The sequence below is a fragment of the Muscardinus avellanarius genome (assembly GCF_963383645.1).
Source record: "Muscardinus avellanarius genome assembly, chromosome: 15".
NCBI lineage: Eukaryota > Metazoa > Chordata > Mammalia > Rodentia > Gliridae > Muscardinus > Muscardinus avellanarius.
Window position 1 is genome coordinate 23291472 of NC_137801.1, and position 13649 is coordinate 23305120.

The window sequence follows — 13649 nt, forward strand, 5'->3', positions numbered from 1 at the left end:
TATTTATTTATTTTTGTGGTACTGGGGATGGAACCCAGGGACATTCTACTTTCAAGCTACACCTTCAGCCCTATTTTATTCCTTTTATTTATTTATTTTTTCTGTACTGGGGATGGAAACCAGGGACATTCTACCTCTGAGCTACACATGCCTGGCTTTTATTCCTCTGTGTGTGTGTATATGTGTGTGTGTGTGTGTGTGTGTGTGTGTGTGTGTGTGTTAGTTACTAGGGATGGAACCCCAGGGGCATTCTATCCCCGAGAGGCATCCCCAGTCCTATTTTTTTTTATTCTTTTCTTTTTTCGGTACTGGGGATGGAACCCAGGGGCATTCTACCTCCGAGCTACACCCCCAGTTCTATGTTTTTAGTCTTTATATTTCTTGAAACAGGGTCTCACTGAGTTGCAAAGGGTCTCACTAAGTAGCTGAGGCTGTCCCCGAATCACAATTCTCCAGTCTCTGCCTCCCGAATTCTAGGATTAGAATGCCCAACTATTCTTTATTTTAAAACAGGGTCGATAAATTGCAGAGGGCCTAAGTAGCTAAGGCTGTCCACAAACTGTCATCCTCTGGTCTCAGCCTCCCAAATGCTGGGATTACAAGTGTGTGCCACCATGCCCAGCTTTCATTCCTTTATTTTTTTTAAGCAGGGTCTCACTAAGTTGCTGAGAGCCTCAGTAAATTGCTAAGGCTGGCCATGAACCTTTGATTCTCCTGTCTCAGCCTCCCAAGTATTGGGATTACAAGCATGTGCTACCACGCCTGGCTCTTTGTATTTAATACGTTTCATGGCTAGACTACACTGTCCTGCACCTTCCCTCTTATTTACCTATGTCATTTCAGCAATTCTACATGTACTGCATTCTTTTTAACAACTATTATATTCCATTGTATGGCTATGCCAAAAAATTATTTAACCAGTCACCTGCTGATGAACATTTATTTTATTTCTAGTCTTTTGCTTTCTTTTCTTTCTTTTTTTTTTTTTTTTTTTTCAGTACTGGAGATTGAACCCAAGGGACATTCTACCTCCGGGGGGGGGGGGAGGGGGGAATCCTTGCTCTTAGATGAGTACAGGACTGTTGGTGCCACACCTGGCTTTGCTCTTTGGGGAACCAAAAGACATTTAACCCTCACCGCTTTACCTCTGGATATGATGGCAGCCCCCTCCCTTTTTTTCTTCTCTTCACTGGGGATGGAACCCAGACATTCTACCTTCGAGCTACAACCCCAACCCTATTTTTATTCTTTATTTTGAAATCGGGTCTGAGTTGCAAAGGGCCTAAGTAGCTGAGGCTGTCCGCCAACCGCGATTCTCCTGTCGCAGCCTCCCGAATGCTGGGATTACAAGCTTGCACTGCCACGCCGGCGGCAGGCCCTCTTTTCATCAATAAAACATTATCTCCCGATGCTGCCATCCTCAGCATGAAGCTGACCGGTGAACTTCCCCGCGATCTCACGGACCCGGACTGACCCCCAGTTACCACCTAAGTGCCCGGCGTCGCTCAACCTAGATAACTTTTTTTATACGGTGTCTCTTTCTTTCCAGTCTCAGCTAAAATCAGCCCCCCAGTTCGAAAGGGTCCCTCTCTGGAAGCTGAGCAGGAAGGGGAGACGGGGAGCTCCGCGGCCTCGGGGCCAGCAGCGAGGCGCCCCGCGCTCCAGGCGGCTGGAGGGCAGCGAGGGGACGGGTCTGCTCCGCGGCTTCCCCGGCGCCGCTCCAGCTCTCCCGCTCCAGCTCGTGCGTCTGCGGACGAGGGCTCCCCACACCACGGACCGCCTTCCCTGAGAGGCTGCGGCAGCGATGAACGGGCCGCGATGCCCAGCAGCCTCCGCAGACGCCGCTGCGCCAGCCGACCTCGCCGACAGCCCGGTGTCCCGCGCAGGCGCCGTCGCGGACGAGTGACGTACGGCGAGGCCACGCCCCCTGAGGCAACTGCGTGAGGACTCCGGCGCCGGAAGAGCCCCGCGGCCACCGCGCGTCCGCAGCGGCAGGGAGCCCTCGCTGAGGAGCTGTCCAAGGGGCTTGTCCTGCTTGCGCAAAAAGGCCCATTTTCTTCTACGGGATCTGGGCACGGAATTTACAACTGGGCCAGGCGGGGTGGCGCACGCCTGTAACCCCAGTAGATGGGAGGCTGAGACGGAGGACCGCAGGTTCGAGGACAGCCACAGCAAGTAGTGAGACTCATCCTGTTTCAAAACAAAAATAAAATAGGTGTGAGGATGGCTAGGAGGTACAGTGCCCCTCACACACACTCACGACAAAACTAGTCAAAGCTTTTTTGTAAATGCAAAAGGCATCACCCGGTCGTTCTCCAGATGAATTTGTAAATCCAGGTCCCAAGTCTGTTGTCAGATGGCGCTGGCAGGCACTTCTTTCCAAGTTGATCCCATGGCATTCTTCTCTGTCCCATGCACGTTTCTTTTGACTAGGGTGTGATCACCCGCTTGTCCCTAACCCCAGGCCAGGGAGTCCAAATGGTCAATTAAAGTAACAGTATTTCCTACGTGCTTATTCGACAGAACGTCTTAAATAATTAAAATATTTAGCTTTTTAGCTTCCCCAAACTTAAATACACTGTTTGAAACAGAAAAATGTATACCCGGAGTCCAAAGTTAACATTAAATATCACTCACCTGTCTTAGGAGTAGTAGTTCACATTATTAAGGGTCTGGCAATACCTAGGCACGTTAGCTATTGATTCAAATGACAACTCTTTTAGAAATTATTCCTGGCAAAGCATGGTGGCGCATGCTTATAATCCCAGTACTTGGGAAGCTGAGACAGGAAGATCACAGTTTCCAGACCAATCTTAGCAACTTAGGCTCTCTGCAACCCAGTGAGACCCTGTTTCCAAATAAAAAATAAAATAGTGCAGGGGATGTAGCTTGGAGGTAAACTGCCTCTGGGTTTCAATTCCCAGTACCACAAAAGAAGAGGAAAAAGGAGGAGGAGGGGGAGTAATATCATTTTAAACATTAGAAACTGACTAAGGAAGCTGGGCGTGGTGGTGGACGCTTGTAATCTCAGCATTTGAGAGGCCAAGACAGGAAGATACCAGTTTGCACACAGCCTCAGCTACTTAGTGAGGCCCTCTGCAACTCAGTGAGACCCTGTTTCAAAATCAAGAATAAAGGCCGGGCGTGGTGGTGCATACTTAAAATCCCAGCATTCGGGAGGCTGAGACAAGAGGATGGCGGTTTGAGGACAGCCTGAGCTACTTAGTGAGGCCGTCCGCAACTTAGTGAGACCCTGTTTCAAAATATAGAATAAAAATAGGGCAAGGGATGTAGCTTGGAGGTTGAATGCCCCTGGGTTCCAGCCCTAGACCTGCAAAAAAAAAAAAAAAAAAAAAAAAAAAAGATAAAAATAGGGCTGGGGTGTAGCTCAGAGGTAGAATGCCCCTGGGTTCCATCCCCAGTACTGCAACAAACAAACAAACAAACTGACCAAGGAAGCCAGGCATGATGTCACATGCCTGTAATCCCAGCACTTGGAAGGCTGATTCAGGAGGATCACAGGTTCAAGGACAGCCTTAGTAAGTAATGAGATTCTGGTCAACCTAATGAGACTCTGTTTCAAAGTAAAAATAAGGCCAGGCGTGGTGGTGCAGGTAATCTGGGAGGCTGAGACTGGAGAATCACAGTTCGCAGACAGCCTCAGCTACTTAGTGAGATCCTTTGCAACTCTGTGAGACCCTGTTTCAAAATAAAGAATAAAAAATAGGACTGGGGGTGTAGCTTGGATGTAGAATGCCCCTGGGTTCCATCCCCAGTGCTGCATAAATAAATAAATAAATAAATAAATAAAGCTGCGGTGTAGCTCAGAGGTAGAATGAGCCTCAAACCTGTGATCCTGTCTTAGCTTCCCAAGTACTGGGATTACAAGCATGTACCACCATGCTCGGCTACCAGTGACTTTCATTTTGCCAAGTCTACTGTGTGTGTGTGTGTGTGTGTGTGTGTGTGTGTGTGTGTGTATGTGTGTGTTTGATGTGCGTGATGCTGAGGATTGATCTTATTTTATTCTTTTCTTTAGAAACAAGGTCTCGCTAAGTTGCAGAGGGCCTCACTAAGTTTCTGAGGCTGGCTTTGAACCTATGATCTTCCTGTCTCAGTCTTCTAAGTACTAGGATTACAAGTGAGAGCCACTATGCCCGGTTTTGACATGTCTTGCTTCTGAAATTGTCATAAAATTTTGGTTTCCAGGGCATCTCATATTCCCTCTCCCTCTCCCTCTTCCTATCTCGCTCTTTCTCTGGGCTGGGGTCAAATTCAAAGGCATTCTACCTCCAAGGTAGGCCCTCATCCTGATTTTATTCATTTTTATTTTGAAACAGGGTCTGACTAGGTTTCTGAGAGCCTTGATATGTTGCTGAGGCTGGCTTTGAACCTGTGATCCTCCTGTTTCAACCTCCCAAGTACTCGGACTACTAGGTTGTGCTATAACATCTGCAGCTGCTGCTGCTGCTGCTGCTGCTGCTGCTGCTGCTGCTGCTGCTCCTCCTCCTCCTCCTCCTCCTCCTCCTCCTCCTCCTCCTCCTCCTCCTCCTCCTTCTTTTTGCAGTATTGGGGATGGAACCCAGGGGCATTCTACCTCCGAGCTATACCCCCAGCCCTATTTTTTATTCTTTATTTAAAAACATGGTCTCATGAGTTGCAAAGGGCCTCACTAAGTAGTAGCTGAGGCTGGCTGCGAACCCGAATTCTCCTTTCTCAGCTTCCCAAATGCTGGGATTACAAGTGTGCACCACAACGCCTGGCTTCACATCTGCCTCTTCTTATTCTCTTTGGCTGCTAGCCTACCTCACTGTCATCCCTTCTCAACCTCCTCTTATGGATCCTCTTGGTGTCTGTCTGTCTGTCTCTTTCTCTCTCCGTGTGTGTGTGTGTGTGTGTGTGTGTGTGTGTGTGTGTGTGTTCTGGGGATTGAATCCAGGGGCATTCTACCTCTGAACTTTTATTTTATTGCAGAACTAGGGATTAAACCCAGGGGCATTCTACCACCAAGCAATACCCCCAGCCCCATTTTTTATTCTTTATTTTGAAACAGGGTCTCACTAACTTGCTGAAGTGAGGACGGCCTCGCTAAGTAGTTGAAGCTGGCCACCTGCCTGCGATCCACATGTCTCAGCCTCCCAAGTACTGGGATTACAGGTGTGCGCCACCATGCCTGGCTTGTCAAGGCCTTTGTTGTTTTCTGTACATTAATTGCTTTCCCTTCTGACCTTGGCTGGCTGGAGAGAAACTTTGCCTGACAAAAACATGTCTCCTGCAACTCTCTTTTCCCTTCCCTTGCTTTATTTCTTCTTATAGCTGTTTAAACTACCTGAAATAGAGATTATTTATGTATTTATTATTTACCTTCTTGTGTGGAATGTAAGCTTCCTGAGAGAAGGAGTCTTGACTTTCATGATCACAGATGTATTTCTAGTACCTAGAACAATGCCTGGCATGAGCTGGTATTTAATTTGTTCAAGTGACTGAGTGACTCCAAGTGCCAGCTAGACATCTCAAATATAGCATTCCCAGACTAGGATATTATTGTTTTCTTTTACAAACCAACTCTTCTTGCAGCTGCCTTGCTGTAAGAGTGGGGAGAGCCATCCTTGGCCCTCACTCTCTCTCACTTGCCGCTGGAAACCCTGTTCACTGTACTTAGCATCTCTTGAAACCCTCATCCCCACCGCCATTTCTCCGTCTATTCACTGCCATCTTCATCTGGGACTTTAAGACTTCTCCAGCTCCCCCACCCTTTTTGTGGTACTGGGGATTGAACTCAGGGGAATTTTACCTTAAAGCAACACCCTTATCCTTATTTTATTTTTATTTTGAAACAGGGTCTCACTAGGTTGCTGAGCACCTCACTACTTGCTGAGGCTGGCCTTGAACCTGCGTTCCTCCTGTCTCAGCCTCTCAAGTACTGAGATTACAGGCATGAACTACTGGGCTTCTAGCGCCTTTATATTTTATTTATTTATTTTTATTTTTTATATTCTTAAATTTTTTATTGGTGCATTGTAGTCATGCATCTTATTGGGGTACAAGATGGTAGGGGCACACATGCACACATCACTCATTTAGCCATTCCCTAATTCCCGCCCTATTTCCTTCCCTTCCCTCTGTCTCAGGTTTGGCTTACTGATTGCCTTTGATATGTTTGTGAATGCTTATCATGTGCACTAGGGAATTTCCCTCTTCCCCTCTCCCACCCCCTTCAGTTGGTCGCATTATTTGTTCATCTATAGTTCTCCTTCATTTACAGTTCCTCTGATGACCCTTTTTCTCCCTAGCTTCTGCATATGAGGGAGAACATCTGCTTTTTTACTTTTTGTGACTCACTAATCTCACTCAGCATAATTTTATTTATTTGTTTATTTTTGTGGTGTCAAGGATAGAACCCAGGGGCATTCTACCTCTTAGCTCCACTCCCAGCTCAATTTTTTTATTCTCTATTTTGAAACAGGGTCTCACTAAGTTATGGAGGGCCTCACAGGTAGCTGAGGCTGACTGCAAACCCGCAATCCTCCTGTTTTAGCCTCTTAAGTACTGGGGTTACAAGTGTGCACAGCCATGCTCAATTTATCTAGCTCTCTCTTTTTTCTTTGCGGGTCTGGGGATGGAACCCAGAGACATTCGACCTTTGAGCTACACCCCTTGCCCTATTTTTTAATTCTTTATTTTGAAACCGGGTCTCACTGAGTTGCAGAGGGCCTCACTAAGTAGCTGAGGCTGTCTGTGAACCGTGATCTTCCGGTCTCAGCCTCCCGAATGCTGGGATTACAAGCGTGCGCCACCATGTCTGGCTATCTAGCTTTCTTTTAATGTATTCACCACACTACCTCCAAGTCATCTTTTTTCCCCTCTTCCTCCCTCCCTTCCTTTCTTTCCATACTTGGCATTGAACACAGGGGCCTTCTACTTCTGAGCTACATCCCCAGCCATATATATATATATATATATATATATATATATATATATATATATATATATATATATATATATATTGTGTGTGTGTGTGTGTGTGTGTGTGTGTGTGTGTGTGTGTGTGTGATACTGGGGGTGGAACCCAGAGGCTTTCTACCTCTGGGCTATACTCCCAGACCCATTTTATATTTTATTTGGAAACAGGGTCTCACTAAGTAGCTGAGAGCCTCACTAAGTAGCTGCACCACCAGGCTGGGATCCCAGCCCTATTTTATTTTTTTAAATTTGAAACAAAGTGTCCCTAACTTGTGGAGGACCTAATTTTGTTGCTCTGGCTGGGAACCTGAAATCCTCCTGTCTCAGCCTCTCAAGCACTGGGATTACAAGTGCGCTTTCCCCCATCAGAATGCATTGATTTGGTGGAATATTTAAGAAACATTAAAAACTTGATTATTTGGGAGGTTGAGACTGGAGGATGGTAAATTTAAGGACAACCTCAGCAAATAGTTAAGACTTTCAACCTAGGGAGACCCTGTTTCAAAATTAAAAAAAAAATAGGGATGGGGGTGTAGCTCGGAGGTAGAATGCCTCTGGGTTCCATCCCCAAGACCACAAACTAGATAAATGAATTGCATTTGCTGTGTTAATTACTATTTGATGTAGCAATTTGAGACCACTGTGGACACAATAAAAGAGAATAGTTGTTCCCATCATTTCTTTTTACATCGTATGAATACATTATTACTATATGTGTGTCCTTAATTATAGCTTGGAAGTGAATAGGGAAGAATGGAAACAGTTGTTACAGTAGTGGAGTTCTAAGTAAATATGACTTGTAAACATTTCGTCTAACCATCCTACAAAGTAATTTTTTTTACATCCTACAAAGTGGTTTTTTTTTTTTTTTTTAAGAAGTGGGCCTTGGCGGGTCAGGTTGGCACACGCCTGTCATCCAGTACTAGGGAGGCTGAGACAGGAGGATCACATGTTCCAAACCAGCAATTTCGTGAGATCCTTTGCAATACAGAAATAGAGAAACCCTTTTTCAAAATAAAAAAATGTAATAGGGAAGGGAAGGGGCTGTATCTCTGAGATAGACTGCCCTGCGTCCCATCCCTAATACCATACACAAAAATGGGGCTGGGGGGTGTAGCTTGGAGGTAGAATGCTCCTGGGTTCAATCCCCAGTACCAAAAATAAATAGATTAAGTAAAGTAAGTAAGTGAGTGAGTGAGTGAGTTAGTGAGCCTTGCTCCGCAGTCTACAGTCACTTCCCACTTGCCCTCTCCCTCCCTAGACTAGTTAGCTTTGGACCCGCCGGGCCACCGTCCCGGGACGGCCCCGCCCGACGCCCGCCTGCGCAGTGCCGAGCCACTCCCTGGGCTCCCGGGGCTCTCCCGCCCCACTTCCGCCTCCAGGCTCCGCCCCGCGCCCGTGCGCCTGCGCACCAGCGAACACGTGGCTGCCGCGGAGCCTGAGCAGCAATGGCGGCGGGTGGCGGTGGTAGCTGCGACCCCCTGGCCCCGGCGGGGGTCCCCTGCGCCTTCTCCCCGGAGAGACAGGCCTACTTCGCTTTGGCCTCCGCCGACGGTCACCTGCGAGTGTGGGAGACAGCCAGCAACCGGCTGCACCAGGAGTACGTGCCTTCCGCGCACCTCAGCGGTACCTGCACCTGCCTGGCCTGGGCGCCAGCGCGGCTGCAGGCCAAGGTAGAGCGAGCGGGGCGGCCGGGGCGGGCGCGCGCGGGGTGTGTTGCGCGGCGCCCCCCGCAGCGGCGCGTGACCCCGCTTCGCGCGTGGCACTCCGCGGCCCGGGCCAGCCGGCGCGCACTGGGCCCACGCCGCCGCCGCGTGTGCGGCCTGTCCGGAGGGCAGCGGAGGGCGCGGCCGATCCGCCCGGCTCCACGCGGTCTGCGCCCCACTGTCGCGGGGCCGCCATCTTCGCCGAGGACCCCGGCCCCCACGATGGCCTTCTGCTGCCAGGCCCCACTCATCCGCGGGCGCACACGAGAGCCCTGGCTTTTGACAGAGCTCCATATTGGGACTATACCTCTTTCCCGCATCCCACAGCCCGTGCTGGCTTCACCTTGGGCAGTTGGAGTGAACGAGCCCGTTTTCTTGTTTCCTGGACCCCCCCTCCGGTCCGGTGCGGGTTCTACACGTGTTTTCGTCCACGTTTAGGTCTGAGACCTACACTCTCTAAACTCGTCATTTTCCCAAGCTCCATTTTATTCTCAGCCTTTCGAACCTTCTTGCTTTTTAAATTCCAACTTCTGCTCGCCTTCCCCCTGCCCAAACCCTGAAGCCCGTGTTAGGATACGGAGTTAAAGTGAAGTAGCTTGACCTAGTGAGTGAGGTCTAAGTCCAGGTGAAGTTTCTCTTGGATGGGGAACTGCGAAGTTAGGGAAGCCTTTTCACTGTCAGGTAAATGCCACTCGCTGGATTCCTCCTCCTCACACTCGCCCGCACGTGGTTACTGCAGTTATAGAGTAGCCAAGTCGAATCACTTCGGTGTGATTTGGAAGCCTAAGGTATCTTGAAATGCGACACGTTTTACCGTAGCTATGCTGTCAAACTTAAGAAGGGAGTGTTTAGGATAGTTCTTAACTCTGATCACCAGAGGAAACTAAGACTAAACTCTCGGATGAAAGTGGGGATAATCTAACTTGCTGGACTTTGAGTATGTTCAGATACTTATTAGATTTTAAGCCACATTTTCGTAATTTCTCCTATTAATATCAGGGCTCATACATCAAGCACAAAACTCACTTGTAAAACCGCCATAGCTGTTGGTACGACACTTTGCGTTATTTCTTTTCCTTTAACTAGCACCGTGGTACCAGGGATTGAAACCACTGAGTACTCTACCTCTAAGTTACACCCCCAGCCCTATTTTATTTTGAAATGAGGCTTCACTAAATCACCGCCTGTTGGCCTTGAATCTGCAACCTCTTAAGTAATGGGATTATACACTGCGTGTATTTCTTTTTTAAAAAATTGTTCTTTATATTTTAATTCAACAGCCCTTACAGTGGCAATAAGAGTAATGCTGAGAGCAATATGGATCAGTGGTTAGGTAGGTACATTTACTCAGGTTGTGTGGTTTACATATGAATCCAGGCTCTCATTCATAGCACCAATTGTGCCTGTTTTTTTCATTTGTAAAATGAGGATAGTAGTAGTACCTATTTCATACAGTTAATATACAGGTAATATGTTTAATGACACAGAAAGCACTTAGAGTGGTTCTGTGATAGGAGCTCCAAGTGTTAAGTACTATTAGTAGTATCTTGTATTTGTATAGTTCATTTTGCAGGCAGATAAAGCAACTTGAAAAAGTGGAACCAGGGCTAGAAATCAGGTCTTTAACTCTCAGTTCTTGGTTATCTCCAAAATATAGTTCATATTAGGTTGCCCAAAACTTGTCATCTAATTTACCTTTTTTTTTTTTTTTTTGGTACTGGGTATTGAACCCAAGGGAATTCTGCACTCCCAGCCCATTTTATTTTATTTTGAAACAGGGTCTTGCTAGGCTGCTGAGGCTGCAATCCTCCTGTTTTAGCCTTCCAAACACTGGGATCATACATGTGTGCCACCGTGCCCTTTGCTTCTAATCACATTATATACCCAGGAATTAAATTTTTTCCTAGTCTCAAGTTAAAAGCCATAGTTCATGGTTATATACACCACTCGGATACAGTTAAAAAAGTAAGTGGACTTGATATTATCCTCAGGACTCAACACAGACTTTTTCCCTTGTACTGGGGATTGACCCCAGAGGCATTCTATTGCCAAGCTGTACCTCTAGTCCTTTTCTTGTTTTATTTTGAAACAAGGTGTTGCTGAGGCTGGCCTCAAATGTATGATCCTCCTCTCTCAGCCTGCCAGTACTGGGATTACAGATAAGAGCCTCTTCTCTTGGCTTCAGATTCCTTTTTCTTATATTAAATTGCTTAACTTGGGGAGGGGTCTTAGTGAAAAGTGAGAGTTGGGTTCCATAAAAGTTGTTCAGTGGTAGAGTACATGTTAAGTCCTATCATCTCATACACACAAAAAGTGTAAGTTTCACTTTCCTTTTATCTGTTAGCTATGATTTTAGCCACATAACTGTAAAAAGCCCTGAAATGGATTGAGAGTCAGAGCTAAGAAATTAAATTACTTGACCAAAGCCTATATTATTAATAAGGTAGTGGTGGCCACTAGAGTGAAAGTACCCTGACTTCTAGTCCACTACCTTACTTAAATTGTTACCCTGGCTTTTTTTCTTTTGCGTCACAGAACTGAGCTGGGAAGACTAGAGACGTCCTTTTCATCATACTGGGACAGGATCTCCTGGAGCATTAGTTTTACTTGAAATTTAGTGAAAGACAGTTTTCCTGAATTAAAACAAACTTGCATGTAGTGTAGAATAAGAAGTCATGTGATTTTTACTTTATTTTTGTGTGGTACTCAGCGTTGAACAGGTATTATGTCTCCAAGCTACAACCCCGGCCCTTTTTTATTTTTATTTTTATTTTTTTATTTTTTTGGTGGTACTGGGGTTCCTGGAAGCCCTTCTACCTCTGGGCTACACTCCCAGACCTATTTTTATATTTTTATTTAGAAACAGGGTCTCCTAAGCCAGCGCGCGCGGCTGGCTTCGAACCTGCGCGATCCTCCTGTCTCCGCCTCCCAAGCGCGGGGATTACAAGCGTGCGCACCACGCCCGGCTAGTTTTTATATATTTGTATTTTGTTGTACTGGGGATTGAACCCAGTGGCATTCTACCTCTGAGCTACACTCCCAGCCTTATTTTATTCTTTTATTTTGGAACAGGGGCCTGCTAAGTTGCAGAGGGCCTCACTAAGTTTCTTTTCTTCTTTTTTTTTTTTTTTTTAAGTAGTACTGGGGGTGGAACCCAGAGGCTTTCTACCTCCAGGCTATACTCTCAGACCTATTTTCTATTTTATTTGGAAACAGGGTCTCAATAAGTTGCTGAGAGCCTCACTAAGTAGCTGAGGCTGGCTCTGAACCTGTGCGATCCTCCTGTCTCAGCCTCCCAAGCGTGGGGATTACAAGCGTGCGCCACCACGCCCGGCTTCTCACTAAGTTTCTGAGGCTGGTCCTGAACCTGTGATCCTCCTGTCTCAGCCTCCCAAATAGTGGGATTACAAGTTCCTCACCACACCCAGCTGTCCTGTAAAACACACACACACACACACACACACACACACACACACACACACACACACACACACGGCACTGAGGATTGAACCCAGAGGCACTACCTCTGAGCTTACCACCAACCCTGTTTTATTTTTATTTTGAAACAGGGTCTTGCTAGGTTGATGAAAGTCTCACTATTTGCTGAGGCTGTTTTTGAAGCTGCAGTCATTTGTAGCAGCTGCTTAACCTCTGCTTCCAGGTCCCTAGGTTATGTTCCTTGCCACTGAAGTGTTAAGATGCTCTTATTAAACTCTTTTTGCAATTTTTTTGTGGCATTGGGTGTGAAACTCAGGGGCTACTTTCCAGGTTACACTCCCAGACCAATTTATGCTTTATTTGGAAACAGGGTCTCACTAAGTTGCCAAGAGCCTCACTAAGTAGCTGAGGCTGGCTTGGAACCTGCGCGATCCTCCTGTCTCAGGCTCCCAAGCGCCAGGATTACACGTGTGCATCACCATGCCTGGTCTCTTTGCATTTTTGAGGCTTAAAAGTACAAGGCATGAAAAGGATGTTAATTCAAAGCCACATTTTCCCTGCATTTTGTTAAGTTCCTGGCACACTACCCACTCAAGCATGAAAAAGATATGATTACCTTTCAGTCTTCAGGATTAAATGAGGCAGTGTTTATGACTGACATGGCAAAGCCTGGCACATGATAGGAGCTCAATGTTAGTTGTTACTGAGTTAGCAAGTATTTTGCCTGGACTCATTCTTTAATGTTGTATTCATTAATGGAAATCTTTTTTTTTTTTTTTTTGTGGTACTAGGGGTGGAACCCAGGGGATTTTCTGCCTCTGGCCTATACTCCCAGCCCTACTTTATACTTTATTTGGAAACAGGCTCTCACTAAGTTGCTGAGAGCCTCACTCAGTGGCAGAGGCTGGCTTTGAACCTTTGCAATCCTCCTGTCTCAGCCTCCCAAGCGCAGGGATTACAAGAGTGTGCCACCACACCCGGCCTTATGGGATGATATTCTTATCAATAGAGAAAGATAACTTTGTGCTGGATTTCTTGGGTTAAGGCAGGGGTTTACAGTATTTTTTCTAAGGTTTATATTGTAGATTGAGGCTAAGCTGTTAACGACAGGCCTGAGTCACACAGTTTGGCTGAGCCATTAGGAACTCATCTTGTCCTGTTTCTCTCTTAAATCTCTCAAACTTCTGCTTTCCTTCCCTTCTGGCTAAAGATCCTCAGAGGACTATGTCTTGTCTGCCGTTGACACACACAGTACACTTTTTTTTTTTCTGGGTCTGGGGGTGGAACCCAGGGGCACGCTACCTCCGAGCTACACCACTAGCCCTATTTTTTTTTTTTTTATTCTTTATTTTGAAACAGGGTCTCAGTTGCAAAGGGCCTCACTAAGTAGCTGAGGCTGTCCGCGAACCACCATCCTCCAGTCTCAGCCTTCTGAATGCTGGGATTACAAGCCTGTGCCACCACACCTGGCTCAGTACATGTTTTTATGCTGCTCTGCTGTCACTGAAGTTAATATGACCCCACACAGCTTAGTACTTGTTA

The 13649-nt window shown here is 46.7% G+C and overlaps 1 protein-coding gene across 1 annotated transcript in view; it reads left to right on the top strand.

Annotated features, from left to right (window-relative positions):
• Nucleotides 1-8411: 8411 nt before the first annotated feature.
• WDR43 (WD repeat domain 43) overlaps nucleotides 8412-13649 on the top strand; it is a gene marked incomplete at both ends in the record, with an annotated part of 50228 nt that continues 44990 nt past the window's right edge. Inside the window, one exon of the mRNA XM_080712019.1 lies at nucleotides 8412-8636. Within this exon, the coding sequence (XP_080568145.1) occupies nucleotides 8412-8636 (225 nt within the window). The remainder of the gene's footprint in view (nucleotides 8637-13649) is intronic.